The sequence below is a fragment of the Rhinopithecus roxellana genome, chromosome 17 (assembly GCF_007565055.1).
Source record: "Rhinopithecus roxellana isolate Shanxi Qingling chromosome 17, ASM756505v1, whole genome shotgun sequence".
Classification (NCBI taxonomy): domain Eukaryota; kingdom Metazoa; phylum Chordata; class Mammalia; order Primates; family Cercopithecidae; genus Rhinopithecus; species Rhinopithecus roxellana.
The window spans coordinates 32,879-49,067 of record NC_044565.1 but is presented as its reverse complement, the minus strand read 5'-3'; the positions used below and the strand labels follow the sequence as shown (position 1 = coordinate 49,067).

Here is a 16,189-nt window from a genome sequence, read left to right as displayed (position 1 = left end):
ATGGTCTTAGCTCCTGACCTCGTGATCCACCTGCCTCGGCCTCTCAAAGTGTTGAGATTACAGGCGTGAGCCACCGTGCCTGGCCTTTTTTTTTTTTTTTTTTTTTTTTTTTTTTTTTTTTTAAAGAGATGTAGTCTTGCTTTGTCACCCAGGAAAGAGCGTGGTGGTGTAGTCATGGCTCACTACAATCTCCACCTTCAGGGCTCGAGCAATCCTCCCACCTCAGCCTCTCAAGTAGCTGGGACTACAGGCACATGCCACCACACCCAACTAATTTTTGGATTTTGGTCTCAAGGGATTCCCCTGCCTCAGCCTCCCAGAGTGCTGGGATTAGGTGTGAGCCATCGCACCTGGCCAAGGAATTTGTGGCCATATAAAACTACCACAGCCCCTTATTTCCAGGCTAATCCCATTATATCAGATATTTCATTATGAAATTTGTTATGGATTTCCTGTTCTGCGATTCTGGCTTAGACTGTAGATGGGTTCCAACTGTAGTACTAGTTCTCAACCAGTTTTTCAACTAGAAAGGATTTTGGACTCTCTCCTTGTGCTCTGTTACCCGTGTTGTTTCTTCACAGCAAATGTTAGCTGGGAAAATAGTAACTATAGTATAATAACGAGGTTTCATTTTCAGCAGGGATTCTTTACTCATAAACTCTTAACTCCTTGTGAGCATGTTTTTTTCTTTTCGTTGCAAACTCTATATTTTCATTTAATTTGCCACATTAGTTCTGATTGTGTAACTTTAATTATTTGGAAACATAATGCAGAAGAGAAGCCGTTCTCCAATGAAGACAAATTATGTTTCAAGGTTTTAATGGAAGAATATTCAAGTTGAGCCCAAATTCCATGTTCCAGATCAGTCTTAAAAAGTTTGGGGTTATTCTTCACCCAACAGACCTGAGAAGAGACATGGGGAAATGTAAAAGTTGGAAGGGGTCTCATCATTCTTTCTCTTATGAAATTCAAATAATATGTTAGACTAAAGCTCTTTTGGAGCTAGTTTTGAATTAATTTCCCCATTTTCAGCTTTGTCTCTTAAGGCAGACAATTTTTCATTCTATTTACTTCTATGCCTTTATTTGTTTTATAAAGAGAGATACTGTTCCTGTAGCCTGTCTCCTAAATACAGCTTCCTGTCATCAGATCAAGGTAAAGGCTTTGTTTTTCTTCTCTGTGGAGACAGATGAGTGTTCACTTAGCTACATGTTGTCATATTGGTCTTACTAAGCTGTGTGAGGTCACATACTACCTGAGCCATATTCAGCAGTCTATCCCAGTCCTCCCCTTCTTCTCTTACTCCCCAGGGAAAGGAATGAATCCAAACAGTGAGAAACTCTCCTCTCCCCACCTCCCCCAACCCCATAATGTGCCTCTAAAACCCTTGCTCTCACCCACCCTACGGTGAAGACAAAATATGAATTTTTTTGTTACAGAATCCAAAGAAGTACCATTTTTGTATTTTTTTTTTTTTTTTTTTTTTTTAGTAGAGACGGGGTTTCGCCGTGTTAGCCAGGATGGTCTCGATCTCCTGACCTCGCGATCCACCCGTCTCGGCCTCCCAAAGTGCTGGGATTACAGGCTTGAGCCACCGCGCCCGGCCACCATTTTTGTATTATTAGCTTCAGGATGATACATAAATATCAAGAAACTAAGAACTAGGCTACGGACACAGATCAGTTGATAATTAGGGATGTTTTGGGTAAAGTTTTGGGTTTTTAAAAAAATCTCTTAATTGATGTGAATGCTTTTCAGATACTTCCTTCTCTTATGTTTGTAGAACAAAAACTAGCATGGCTCCCTGTATTCTACTTAATTTTCTTGTGTTCTACCCTGCTTTGCTGTTAAAAATTTCAAGAAGGAATAGATTTGGGTCAAAACTTTCACACACCTTCCCTGCACTGTGGTACCTCTGGCCAGAGTTATTTTCTTACACTGTTTTGCAGTAGATAAAGAGTGTGATTTTGTTTGTTTGTTTGTTTTGAGACAGTGTCTCACTCTCTCTACTCAAAGAGGCTGAGGTGGGAGGATCACTTGAGTCCAGGAATTTGAGATTACAGTGAGCTATGATCACACTACTGCACCCCAGCCTGGGTAATGAGATCGTGTCTCAAAAAAAAAAAAAAAAAAAAAAAATCTGATTCAGGCAGCAGAGGTAGAAAAGAAAATCTTACTTTGCTTAGAAGAATAAAGACAAAAAAGAGAGGCTGTCATAAATATACCATTTAGTTATCTTTCTTGGGGCAGAACAGATTTGAGTCTATTCCAATTAAATGTCATGTTAAAAATTAAAAATGATGGTTGGCAGACACAGAGTACAGTACCAGTATTGATTCTGTCTCCTGTCTGTCTCATTGAAACTGTTGTCATGGTAATGGTCTACTTATGCATAGTATGTGTTGAACGTTTTTTGTTTTTTTTTTTTTTTTGAGACAGCGTCTCTGTCACCCAGGCTGGAGTGCAATGGCATGATCTCAGCTCACTGCAACCTCCGCCTCCCGGGTTCAAGCGACTCTTCCGCCTCAGCCTCCTGAGTAACTGGAACTATAGACACATGCCACCACACCTGGCTAATTTTTGTATTTTTAGTAGAGACGGAGTTTCATTATGTTGGCCAGGCTGGTCTCAGCTCCTGACCTCATGATCCGCCCTCCTCGGCTGCCCGAGTGCTGGGATTACAGGCATGAGCCACCACGCCTGGTTGAACGTTTTATATACTCTACAGCTCTAGTGAGTCAAGCGACTTATAAAAATTGGGGACATTTCAGATTTTGCAATTTAAAATACACAAAGGTTCTAAATATAGAGTTGTTTTGAAAAGAGTGGCATGTGTTGAAGTTTTAAACACTATTCTGTATTAAATCCTTAGAGTTTTTTTGACAGGCTATTGATGAAGATTCACCCAAACAGGAAGTTTTCAAAAACTCTTCCACTAAATGTTAATTTTCAGCTATAGTATCTGTATCTATCATCATTTCCTAAGATCGTAAGTGCTGCAAATTCCCCTTATGGAAAACTCTGGGAAACTATTGTGTTTGTCTGCATTAATTTTCCCCCTTTTTGTTTGGATGCTTAAAATATCCATGAAAGTAGAATCAGTGTAATCTAAGAGCTGATTTATCGACACTGTACTATTTCATTTAAAGTGAAACTTTTTCCTCTGTATCTAAATTTGACATGTTCTTTAAGAAAAGACGTAGAAAGCTAATTTTGAGTAATGGAGACCTAAATTTTTAACATAAGCATTTTTAATTTTAAACAAGACATGTAGCACAAAGCATGGCCTTTGATTAAATGAGTAAGTCTAGGTCTGAGGGAAAAACATCTATGTGTTTTCTGTGCTGTGCTGTGGCAAGGAGTATGCAGCTGTGGTGCCTGTCATCCTGGCCTACTTATTTTCACTTGAGACTTTTGTATGGTGCGGAAAGAGTCTTTAGAAAAGCCTAACTTCACTACTGTGTGCATATTATAGTCTTGGCGGCAAGACGCACACAGCTGCCAGTGCTTCCAGGGTAATGAGACATTCAAGAGCATCAGAAAGAGACAAAAGAATAGCAAAAGCTGTGACCACGTGAAAACCAAGTCAGATTCCCCATAGTATGGCATTTTCCCTCCCTCCCTCCCTCCCTCCCTTCTTCCGTCCTTCCTTCCCCTTCCTTCCTTCTCCTTCCTCCCCTCCCTCTCTACTTCCCTCCCTCCTTCCCTCTCTCTTTTCCTTCCCCTCCTTTCCTTCTTTCTTTCTCCCTCTTCCCTTCTCTATGTCTTTTCTTCTTTCTTTCATGGCTAAGTTAAAGAAGTAATGAACAAACTTTCTTTTCTATCCACAATATTGCTTAAGGTATTCTTTGTATTCTTCCATGTCAGGCATACATTTTTCATTATCTAGCAATGTCTAGCAGTTCATGTTGCTACATGAAGGGAAATTGGATAGTGTGGTGGTACCAAGGTTCACATATACTAAACCAGATTTGATGGAACTAATGTTAAGAGAAAAGAATCTAGAAAAGTATATATTGGGTAAAACATTCTAGGGGTAGTCAGGGTTTCTCTAAAGCTGAGGCTGTATGTTGAGCATTTTGAACATAGTTATTATTTTTTAAAACCTGGAATCAGAAAGCTATACATCACCTTGACGTAGCAACTTCAATGAGAATACTATTTTAACCCAGCTCATAAAAAATAAGAGAATGAGCTGGGCGCAGTGGCTCACGCCTGTAATTCCAGCACTTTGAGAGGCCAAGGTGGACAGATCATGAGGTCAGGAGTTTGAGACCATCCTGGCCAACATGGTGAAACCCCATCTCTACTAAAAATACAAAAATTAGCCAGGCGTGGTGGCACACACCTGTAATCCCAGCGACTCAGGAGGCTGAGGCAGGAGAATTACTTGAACCATGGAGGCGGAGGTTGCAGGAGACGAGATCACGCCACCGCACTCCATCGTGGGCTACAGAGCGAGACTCAGTCTCCAAAAAAAATGAAATAGAATAAGTGAAATTTGGCCGGGCATGGTGGCTCATGCCTATAATCCCAGCACTTTGGGAGGCTGAGGAGAGGGGATCACTTGTGGCCAGGAGTTTGAGACCAGCCTGGCCAATATGGCGAAACCCCATCGCTACTAAGAATACAAAAATTAAAGGCGTGGTGGCGCACACCTGTAGGCCCAGCTACTCAGGAGGCTGAGGTAGGAGATCGCTTGAACCTGGGAAGGTGGAGGTTGCAGTGAGCCAAGATCATGCCACTGCATTCCAGCCTGTTTGACAGAGAGAGACTCTGTCCCAAAAGTAAAAGTAAATGAATGTGTTCTAATTTGGGAATGACCACCCTTGGGAATAGAATGTTGCTAGTCAGACTTTTTCCAGAAAGGTAATAACAAATAATGTGCTTTGTTAAAAGAACTCCCTGTGGTGAGTTGTATTCTTTTCTTACTAATAACTACAGTGCTGAAGAGAAGATAATTGGAGGAAATGTTCATTCTTTTATTTTCTACCTTTATATTACTGGAACAAAGTAAGAAACAGGTTTCTGTTGAATTTTGCCATCTTAGAGTACTCAAAATGAAGATGAATTCGTGTGATCCCTGACAGAGACATTATTTAGTTGCTGGTCTGTAGAAGTTAGTAAGAATTCAGAAGTCTTTAGGTCAGCTACTGCTGCTACCTCAGCCTTCTGCCCAGGAATGGTCTGATTGACAGTGGATGTCCCAACTGGCAGCCCTGGACTACTACTTAGCTGGCCATGATGAGCAGAAGTTGCTAGACTTGTCATCTCTCCAACCTAGTGAGGGAGCAAGATGGGCTATTGCTGATGTCACTTTCAGGAAACAAACAAAAAACATGGCTACATCTTTTTACCTTTTTCCTCCTAGTCATTCAATATTAGAAGAACAGTCTGACACCTAGCCTACTAATCTTTGTAATGATCCTCATGTTAGACATTCAGGTGATAATGGGCATAACCATGTAGAGAGATAATGAACTTCAATGGAGATGCTACCCAAAATCAAGATGGGAACATAGATGTTATTGAAAGACTGTCAGAAGGTTAAAATTCTTCTTTGGGTAATGACAGGGACCTCAACATTTAGAGAAAAGGCCAAACATATCATAGCTACATGGGCCTAGCAGTATATCAAATGTTGTAAACACTTCTGTAGTCAGTAGTTAGAAACCACCTAAAGACAGCCAAGCTATCCTGGAAAATAGCTATAGTCTTCAAATTGTTTGTGACAGTTATTTAGAAGATGCTGATTGGTTCATGGAAACAGGTAACAATGCATATGTCGTCCTAGACAACTTGAGATCACTCCTTTCAAACTGTGAGCCTTAAGAACCCATTTCCTTACAGAGATTTAAGCCCTGTGGAAAATAAAGCTGTATAAGTGGAAGAGCAGGATATGAGCTGAACATATGGTCCTCAGAGTGATTTGGTACTGGTATTATAACTATTCTTTTACGGAGGATCCAGTTTGCTGTTCTGATCTTGCAATTTGTATTCTTGACCTTATAACAATGTATAAATTAGACTGCCTTGTATGTTATCTTCATCTACATGGTTATTTTGGTCATCAACCTGCCTTACTGAGATATCAGTAAAACAAATAAGAATGCAGATCCAAAGATAAAACGTATAACGTACTAAAGAAGGAACTTCTGCATCTCTGATATAGAACACCATGTCCCACTGAGGACTGATTTGTATGTGAACATTTCATACATAAAATCTTTCATATGACTAGCTGTAACCTGACGCTTTAACATGAGTTATGAAGTCTGTTAAAATCCTTTTTTTTTTTTTGAGACGGGATTTCACTCTTTCACCCAGCTGGAGTGCAATGGCATGATCTCGGCTTACTGCAGCCTCCGGCTCCTGGGTTCAAACAGTTCTCCTGCCTCACCCTCCTGAGTAGCTGGGATTACAGGCATCTGCCACCACGCTGGCTAATTTCTGTATTTTTAGTAGAGACAGGGTTTCACCATGTTGGCCAGGCTAGTCTCAAACCCCTGACCTCAGGTGATCCACCTAAAGGGGATCCTGGCCTAAAATACATTTTTGATAGAGCAACATAAGTTAACAATAAATATATTTTAAATGGTTGTCAGAGGCACTAAAGAGATATGATTTCCTGTTATTGACCACTTGTATTGATTACTCTGAATAAATTAATAAGAAACCAAATGATGCTAAACTGCCTTAAAGAAAAATTTAGAAGGAAATTGCCAGATGCAGTGGCTCATGCCTATAATCCCAGCACTTTGGGAGGCCGAGGCGGGCGGATCACCTGAGATCAGGGGTTCAAGACCAGCCTGGCCAACATGGTGAAACCCCGTCTATACCAAAAATGCAAAAATTTGCCAGGTGTGGTGATGAATGCCTGTAGTCCCAGCTACTTGGGAGGCTGAGGCTTGAGAATAGCTTGAACCTGGGAGGTGGAGGTTGCAGTGAGCTGAGATCATGCCACTGTGTTCCAGCCTGAGTGACAGAGCAAGACTGTCTCAAAAAAAAAAAAAAAAAGAGAGAAAAATTTAGAAGGAAATTGTGTTGGTCATCATTGTTTTCAACACAAGACATGAGTTTGCATCCACAGTACAACAGATGAACCAAACTTCCCCGACATTCCCATACAAGAGTTTTGTCTAATGAAGTTTTGCTGTGCCTGTTTTTGATTAACAATAATCTCTTCCAGAAAAAGGTAGACTTATAAATGACAGTTGTTTAAGGTGTATTAATAAAACCACATTTTGAAATTAACATAGGCTTCAACTGTATTATATACTTGGGTCTAATTAGTGGTTGTTTATTAGAATTAATAGTATTTCAGGGAAGAAAGCTCTTAAAGTTAGATGTTTAATAGGTGACTTTTTTTTCATTTTGCTTACATTAAACATAATTATAATTGGCATTCATTTGCATTTTTATTTTGCAGTCTCTTGTTTTCAGCAGCCACTGTAAAGCAGTGAGTGGCTACTCAGACCAGGTCGTCCATCAGCGGAGATCAGCTACCTCCTCTCTGCGTCGCTGCCTGCTCACTGAGCTGCCATCTTTTTTGTGTGTGGCCAGTCCACGAGTAAGTGCTCCAGGAGGGAAGAGGTTAAATAGATGGTAATAGGAGAAATAAACCAATTTTTAAGGGATTTATTTCTTTTTTTTTCTTTTTTTGAGACAGAGTCTCGCTCTGTCGCCCAGGGTGGAGTGCAGTGGCCAGATCTCAGCTCACTGCAAGCTCCGCCTCCCGGGTTTACGCCATTCTCCTGCCTCAGCCTCCCGAGTAGCTGGGACTACAGGCGCCTGCCACCTCGCCCGGCTAGATTTTTGTATTTTTTAGTAGAGACGGGGTTTCACCGTGTTAGCCAGGATGGTCTCGATCTCCTGACCTCGTGATCCGCCCGTCTCGGCCTCCCACAGTGCTGGGATTACAGGCTTGAGCCACCGCGCCCGGTCAGGGATTTATTTCTTAAACAGAATTGTTTTAAACTATTTGGACTGTAAGAAACATATAAATTCTAGTATTTTAAAAGGTGGGCATTTGTGGTTCTGGCTTTCCCCAGACAACACTTATACTCACCTTCATTTGTTGATTTAAGAGTAGTTTATGGTAGATAGCTTCTTTTTATTTAGTCGGGGGCTCTAAACTATGGTGGGAAAAAGCCATCTGTCAGGTAGAATATATATCACCCAACAGCAGGGTCGGGGCGAGGGAGCCATTTGTCACCTGTGTTGAGGTTTTTAAGGGTTTTCATGGGAGGGGGTCAGATTGGTAAGGATGGGGGGAGATTTGATCCGGTCATATCACCTCAGCACAGTCTCCAAATAACAAAAGGAAACATAACACTCCAGCATCAAGAACCTTCTCAGTGTTGTGTTTTCTTGCTTTCCGAAGCAGCCTCGCTTGGACTATCATTCACATGTCTGTTCCATCTGAAAAGTGACTGTTGTATCTTCTTTGCTATTCACCTTTTGTCCACTGTTATTTGCAGATTAGGGTTAGTTTATATTGTGGTTTCAACTTTGAGCAGTTGTCTGCATCCTTCCTAATACACTGTTTATCAAAATAGAGCACCCTTACCGTTGCTGACAAGCATTGCTGCAAAGGCTTTAATTGGCACACTGGGGTTGTTTACTTTGCCTACATCTTCCATCCTCTTTTTTATCCCTGTTGATGAGAGCCAGATGAAAGATCTACGAAGAAGGGAAATAATCCAACTGTGGCCAGGTTCTGTGGTTAGAGCCAAGAATGAATTTCTGTCTTCCCAGTTCGTTTCTTTTTGCTCCAAGAGGCAACTTTCAGTTAGCCAGGAAGCTCTAAGAGGTTGACATTTCTTACCCTTCTATGTTTTTCTTTTGTTTATCCACTCATCTTAACAAGTGTACTGTTTTTACGTTTTTTCTTTTTTTTTTTTTTTTTTAATGTTTTTGAGGCAGGGTCACACTGTGTCACCCAGCCTGGAGTGCAGTGGCATGATTTCAGCTCATTGCAACCTCAGCCTCCTGGGCTCAAGTGATCCTCCCACCTCAGCCTCCCAAGTAGCTGGGACTACAGGTGCACATCACCACTCCTGGCTACTTTTTAAATCTTTTGTAAAGAAGAGGTTTTGTCATGTCACCCAGGCTGTTCTTGAACTCCTGAGTTCAAGTGATCTGCCTGCCTCAACCTCCCAAAGTGCTGGGATCACAGGTGTGACCCACCGTGCCCGGCATGTTTTCACAGTTCTATTCAAAGAAGAAGGAGCCTTTTCTATCTTCCTTGTTAATATTTTTCTACCATTATTTTTTATCAGCTTGCATTCTTTATTTAGTTTATCAAAAGACAGAATCTGCCAGGGGACCCCTAGAAAGATCATGAATCCTGTTGACTCCTGCCTGCCTAGATTTCTCTCTGCTGCTCCTGTGCTATATGAGTTTAATAACCCTTGTCACTATCAACTTTGTTTGGTTTATACTGGTTATCCAGAAAGTATTTGGATTTTGTACATACCTAACATGTTCTTCCAAAGTATTCTTGGTCTTAGAAGCTTAAGTTGATGCAGGGAAATGCACTTTTTCTAGGAAGCATTTAAAGCCAAGTGCTTCCACAGAAGGCAGTCTTCAGTCTTTCATGGCTGTGTGGTTGGTCTTGTTCTCTTAGTATGATAGGTGTATATACTAAGAGACCTAATAAGAGGAAGTTTAGATTTCTGAGAGAGGCACATCAAGTCTTTTTTAACTTCTCCTGTTCCTAGTGTTTTGTTTTTTGTTTTTTGGTTGTTGGTTTTTTGTTTGTTTTTTGAGATGGAGCCTTGCTCTGTCACCCTGGCTGAAGTGCAGTGACACAATTTTGGTTGAATGCAGCCTTCGCCTCCCAGGTTCAAGCAATTCTCGTGCCTCAGCCCCCCAGGTAGCTGGAATTACAGGCGCATGCCATCACGCCCAGCTAATTTTCGTACTTTTAGTAGAGACAGGGTTTCACCTTGTTGGCCAGGCTGAGCTCAAATTCCTTACCTCTTGTGATCCCCCTGCCTAAGCCTCCCAAAGTGCTAGGATTACAGGCCTGAGCCACGGTGCCCAGCCTGTTCCCAGTGTGTAAGGAGCCAATAAAGATGAACTATCTTGGCCTGTAATTGTATTTATTTGTTGACCTGAAAGTTCTTCATTTGTTACCAGTTGGATCTCCCCAAATATCTATAGCCCACCACTCCCAAGAACAGCCCCACTCTCTCACACATGCATGTCCCATCTGTATTACTTCAGTATTGTTTTTAGAGGAGCCAGAAATCCCAGCTACCATGCCTGCTACTGCTGTTTCTCTCAAGATAAGTAAATGTAGCTTGAGGAAAACTCTTAATTACTGTGAACATGTGTTGGCAAGCAGGGAGCAGGAGAAAGCTTTTATCGTTTGGCTGAAAGGCTGCTCCTTTCCCACTTGGCCCCTCCCATGTTTGTAGAGTTTCTTTACATGGCTAAACCTGAAAATGGGAGTAATTACACCATGATTAGGAGGACAGGAAGAAGAGTTTAGGTATCTCTGAATATTTCATACACAGATATACAACTTTTACCTTTCAAATCAGTCCTAGGGATTCAAATCAGTGAATAAGGCAAAATGTCATGAGATACCCTAATTATCTTATATTGACTTCTAACCTATCTGTATTGGGGGGAGAGAAACTGATGTCCTTTGAAGCCAACCCTGGCCTTGAATTAGGCAAATTAATTTCTCTGACACATGCTATGAAAACTTCAGGGTCAGTTCAGGAAGAACTATGCCACTATGGAAGGAATTATAGGAGTTGTTTTATCAGTAGCTGAGGAATTAGTTCTGCAGGGTTAATAAATTAAGGCCCTAGGAATTCTTACCAAAATACTGCAGCGCTTGGAGCGGTTACGCTTCCTTCACCTAGAGCAGGAACATACATGTCCTCAGGAAGGACGCGCTGAATGCTTAAGGAGGCAGTCCCTGAAGGTACTGTAGTTTCAGAAGTTAATGAAGCAAGAAAGGGGTTAGCTCCTGTAGGATGAGAGGGAGTATGCATTTTTTGTGGGGAGGGAAGAATGGTACGTCATGCTTCATCTCCCCTTCTTCTGATCAAATCAGAAGGTCACTTGGGGTTAGCAGAATAGGGGGAGGCTGTCTGGGATACAGCTGACTTAGAAAGCAGGATTTATTCTAAGTAGATTGTACATTTTTGCCCTCATTTGGACCTCATAAGTACATTGCTTACATACTTACAACATGACATTGTATGATTCTGCATATATTAATATCTTGATCCCGGGCTCCTGGCCAAAGAAGCCTGTCAAAACATGGAAAAATATTTCACTAAGAACAGTATCTTGTAAACCTCTCAGCATTCAATCCTGGACCTGGAAGGGTATCATCAAAATGTAAATTGAAAAACAGATGAAAGTTTATAAGTAGAAAAAGTTGTTTTGTTTTTAAACTATAAGAGTGCCTAGAAATGAATCCCAGGCAGAAAAACCATTCTTCTTGTGTGTCTCTTCTTTCATGCTGAGATTCTGGCTTTTGGCTTTTTATCTCGAGAATATGAGCACAGAGTCTTTATGTATAATTCCAATATAAGTTCTGCTTTTTAAAAAAAATTTTTTTTTAATTTTTTAATTTTAATTTTTATTTATTTATTTATTTATTTATTTTTTTGAGACGGAGTCTTGCTCTGCCGCCCAGGCTGGAGTGCAGTGGCCGGATCTCAGCTCACTGCAAGCTCCGCCTCCCGGGTTCACGCCATTCTACTGTCTCAGCCTCCCAAGTAGCTGGGACTACAGGCGCCCGCCTCGTCGCCCGGCTAGTTTTTTGTATTTTTTAGTAGAGACGGGGTTTCACCGTGTTAGCCAGGATGGTCTCCATCTCCTGACCTCGTGATCCTCCTGTCTCAGCTTCCCAAAGTGCTGGGATTACAGGCTTGAGCCACCGCGCCCGGCCTAAAAAAAATTTTTTTAATCAAAACGGTTATCTGTGAGTATAAAATTGGTCTGTATAAGTCTTTTTTTTTTTCCCCGAGACACAGTCTCACTCTGTCACTCAGGCTGGAGTGCAGTGGCGCAATCTCATCTCACTGCTGCAGCCTCCACCTGTTGGATTCAAGTGATTCTATCACCTCAGCCTCCCGAGTAGCTGCAATTACAGGCAGGCACTACCATGCCCGGCTAATTTTTGTATTTTTAGTAGAGTCGGGTTTCACCATGTTGGCCAGGCCGGTCTCGAACTCCTGACCTCAGGTGATTCACCCACCTCGGCCTCCCAAAGTGCTGGGATTACAGGCGTGAGCCACTGTGTCCGGCGGTATGAGTCTTACTAGAGAAGACTAAATATGCTTTACTCATCTAAGAGTATGCATGCTGTTCAAGATACATAGAACTGGTCATATTTCTATAGTGTAGACTATTACTTTTTAAACTTTTTATAGAGGTATAGCTGCTATTAATTTTGCAGGTCTACAACACACATCCTACAGGGGAGATGTCTGCTCTGACCCAGGATCTGCTGGGATACTGCCATGTCAAGTCATAGAAGGGAGAGAGACCCAATTTTCATCCATCTGCTTTGTATTCCCATATTTATTTGCTTTCATTTGGTCCATATTTATTTGCCCATGCTCATTTATTCGTGGGAAAAATGAATAAGTTGGAAGCAAGAAAACAAGCTCCTTTTTTTACCTTTTTTTTTTTTTGAGACAGTCTCTCACCCTGTCACCCAGGCTGGAGTACAGTGGGCACAGTCTTGGCTCATTACAACATCTGCCTCCTAGGTTCAAGCCATTCTTGTGCCTCAGCCTCCCAACTATCTGGGATTACAGGTGCACGCCACCATGCCAGACTAATTTTTGTAGTTTTTGTAGAGATGGGGTTTTGCCATGTTGGCCAGGCTAGTCTCGAACTCCTGACCTTAAGCGATCTGCCACCTCGACCTTCCAAAGTGCTGGGATTACAGGTGTGAGCCACCACGCCCCGCCGAAAACAAGTTCCTTCTGGAGAGGATAAAGGCGATATGAGTTTCTAGTACTGTTTGGATAAACTATTTTTGTTGTGAACTGGTTTTGGAACTCCAGGCCCAGTTTGCTGTGACCCTCTGTAGTTTTGCATCTGGACTATAGATGGCACTGCTCCCTAGCAAACTCAGTTCAGCTTCATCTGCAAGCCAGAGTATTCTCTGGTTATTGGTAAATGATGCTCTTTCTGTCACGTTGGTACCCTCCAGAGGCACCTGCAGCCCCAATGTCAGCTGTTTATATGCCTCAAGGCAGTATTTCTCAAGGTTCAGCTTGGGATGCTGGGGTGCTTGTCAAAAACATAGATCTATTGGCCCCTCCCTCAGTTCTTCTGTATTGAAATGTACACTTTGATACGCTTCAAAGGAGGTCCTTATGCATACCAAAACTTGACAGCCATTTCCCTAAAGCTTAATCAACATGAAAATAGAAAAGTTAATAGCAAGATCAAGTTCCCTCGGTGCCTAACTTCCATGAAATAATAGAACTACCTAACTAGATACAGCCAGTGTTTTATGTTCTGATCTCTCCTATGCTGTGGCCCTTGCTTCTCATACCTTGTTTCTCCCCATGTCTTAGTCTAGCTCTAGGGTTCTTCTGAGCAATTCTGCATATGCAGATTGAGTATCTCATCCAAAAATCCCAAACCCAAAATGCTCCAATGAGCATTTCCTTAGTGCATCATGTAGGCACTCAAAGTTTTAGATTTTGGAGCATTTTGGATTTTAGATTTTCAGATTAGGGATATTCAATCTGAAATGGGCTTTGAGCATTTTTGTCAGCGTGGGCTTGACAGATAATCACAGCCTCCACATTTTAACAAAAGCTAGCCTTGTCATCTTCAACAAGTTCCTTACCAGTTGACTTCACAGGTATCCGAATACTGCCTATTAGAGTAAGAATAAACCCAGATAGCCAAAGAAGGAAAAAATCTGTATTTTTGAATTGGCAGGAGCCCTCTACTCCATTGAGTGAGCAGCAGCTAAGTATTGTTTGGTTACACCTTGCATTGAGATAAGAATTTGTGTATAGCCTTTGGCCAAGCCAGGAAACGAATCTGCTACTCTCTGGCAATTGCTTCCCTAGTCAGTCCCCTGCCCTCCCCACTCCCCCTTCTCCAGTTTACCGCCTGAAAGAAAGTTTCTCTTTCATTAGGTTTGTCAGTCAGCAACCTGGTCAGGGAAGAGGAGAAAGCTGTCGATAAATTTGGGAGCTTTGCCACAAAAGCATTAAAGATGACTTCAAATATGCCAGGCCAATATTCTTTAGTTTTTAAATGATGTCTGACTAGCCGCAGCTCCCTTTCTGTCATCACCATCATGTGTATGGCTAAGAGAACTTTGCCAAGAACAGTATCTAGCAGTGAAGGAGGTGGCAAAATGATCAGATATATATGCATATAATAGAGTTATTGTTGACTGGTATCCTGGTTTATCTGCAAACTCCAGCTGTCTTTGGATCTTTAGTTTCTTTGCAGGTTTCATATTATAAGAGGTTGGCTTTTTATTTGGAAAAGCTCACTAAGTCATTAGGGACAGCTTAGTGTGCCAGAACAGGTATTTAAAACCACTAGTCTAAGAACCATCCACATTAGTCTGATTTCAAAGTTGAGGTTCCCAAAAGGCATAGTGTGTATAGACAATGTGAAAGAGCCATCTCATGTGAATCTTTAACTGCAGGTTACCGCAGTACCATTGGATTCTTACTGCAATGACCGAAGTGCAGAATATGAAAGGCGAGTTCTGAAGGAAGGAGGGAGTCTGGCAGCCAAGCAGTGTTTGTTGAATGGGGCCCCTGAACTAGCTGCAGACTGGCTAAATCGACGATCACAGTTCTTCCCAGAGCCAGCTGGAGGTCTGTGGAGCATCAGGCCTCAGAATGGCTGGTCTTTCATCAGGATTCCAGGTGAGTTCTTAGTTCTCTTGGAATATGTTCCTCGCTTTGGCAAGGGGAGAACCAGGGTTCTCTCCATGTGGTCCTTTCAGATATTTGGAATATACTGTTCTTGAGGTTTCTACTTCCTTTTTTGCCCTTAGTAATTTATAGGTAAGAACATTAGTAATTTATGATGAGTGGAGAGAGAAGTATTTTTAGATTTCTGCTTAAATACACTCCTTTGACATGCTTACAGCTGAGAAAGAAATGCCACTCTTAAAAAGAAAAGGTAGAAATAAACTTAGTAGGAAAGGCTCTAGGTTGAATGAGTACAGTTATCTTGTGCCATTGCCAGTGGAATGAATGAGAATGTCGTCACTCACAGAAAGCCTAGTTTAAATAGCATAAACAGTGTCCTACATGAAGCGGTAGAGATATGAATGATAACAAGAGAAAAACAGTGTATTCTATGCCAAAATACTAACGGATTCCCAGATCCTCTAGGGTCAAAGTCGAGGGTTGAAAGGAAACTAGGTTTTCATCTTTGCTTTAGTGAGACTACTCTTAAGGAAACTGAACACAGAGAATTCATAGGCTCACGTTCTTTGCTTACACCTGTAGGCAAACTGGAGTGGTAGCTTGGAGCTATAGTGTTAGTTTTGGTTGTCCAGATTCTCTGACATTTTGACTATATTCCGGTTTTGTTTGTTTGTTTGTTTGTTTGTTTGTTTGTTTGTTTGTTTTGAGACGGAGTCTTACTCTGTCGCCCAGGCTGGAATGCAGTGGCATGATCTCGGCTCACTGCAAGCCCTGCCTCCTGGATTCACACCATTCTCCTGCCTCAGCCTCCCAAGTAGCTGGGACTACAGGCACCCACCACCACGCCCGGCTAATTTTTTGTATTTTTAGTAGAGACAGGGTTTCACCATGTCAGCCAGGATGGTCTTGATCTCCTGACCTTGTGATCTGCCTGCCTCGGCCTCCCAAAGTGCTGGGATTACAGGCGTGAACCATGCGCCTGGCCGACTATATCCCTTTTACTGGCATATAATGAAAATAAACTAGAGCTAAGCATTCAACAGAGGTCTTCTTCTGTCTCTAAGAGATAACTGGATTCCAGTGTGCAAGGCCTGGTTTTTCCATTTTATTTTGTCAAGTGTCAAGGGGTTTGCACCAGCCTGTTAGTAGCTTGGGAGTGCTTTGAGAACTCCAAGATGTCTTTCTGAGTATCTGAAAGCGGTATTACACATGGCCTTGTAGCTGACTTAAAGCACATGAAAGCAGTGAGTGGAAATAATATTGTTTGAAAATCAGGGGGGCACCCTAAG

General features: G+C 41.8%; 1 protein-coding gene across 2 annotated transcripts in view; it reads left to right on the top strand.

Annotated features, from left to right (window-relative positions):
* INO80 (INO80 complex ATPase subunit) overlaps nt 1–16,189 on the top strand; it is a 112,125-nt gene that overhangs the window by 81,944 nt on the left and 13,992 nt on the right. The window contains exons 25-26 of one of the 2 annotated variants that reach the window (XM_030921731.1): nt 7,430–7,570; nt 14,666–14,891. In XM_030921731.1, coding sequence (XP_030777591.1) covers nt 7,430–7,570; nt 14,666–14,891 — 367 coding nt within the window. Of the gene's footprint in view, nt 1–1,098; nt 1,255–7,429; nt 7,571–14,665; nt 14,892–16,189 lie in introns of those variants that run through there. The other variant, XM_030921732.1, reaches the window with a different exon arrangement.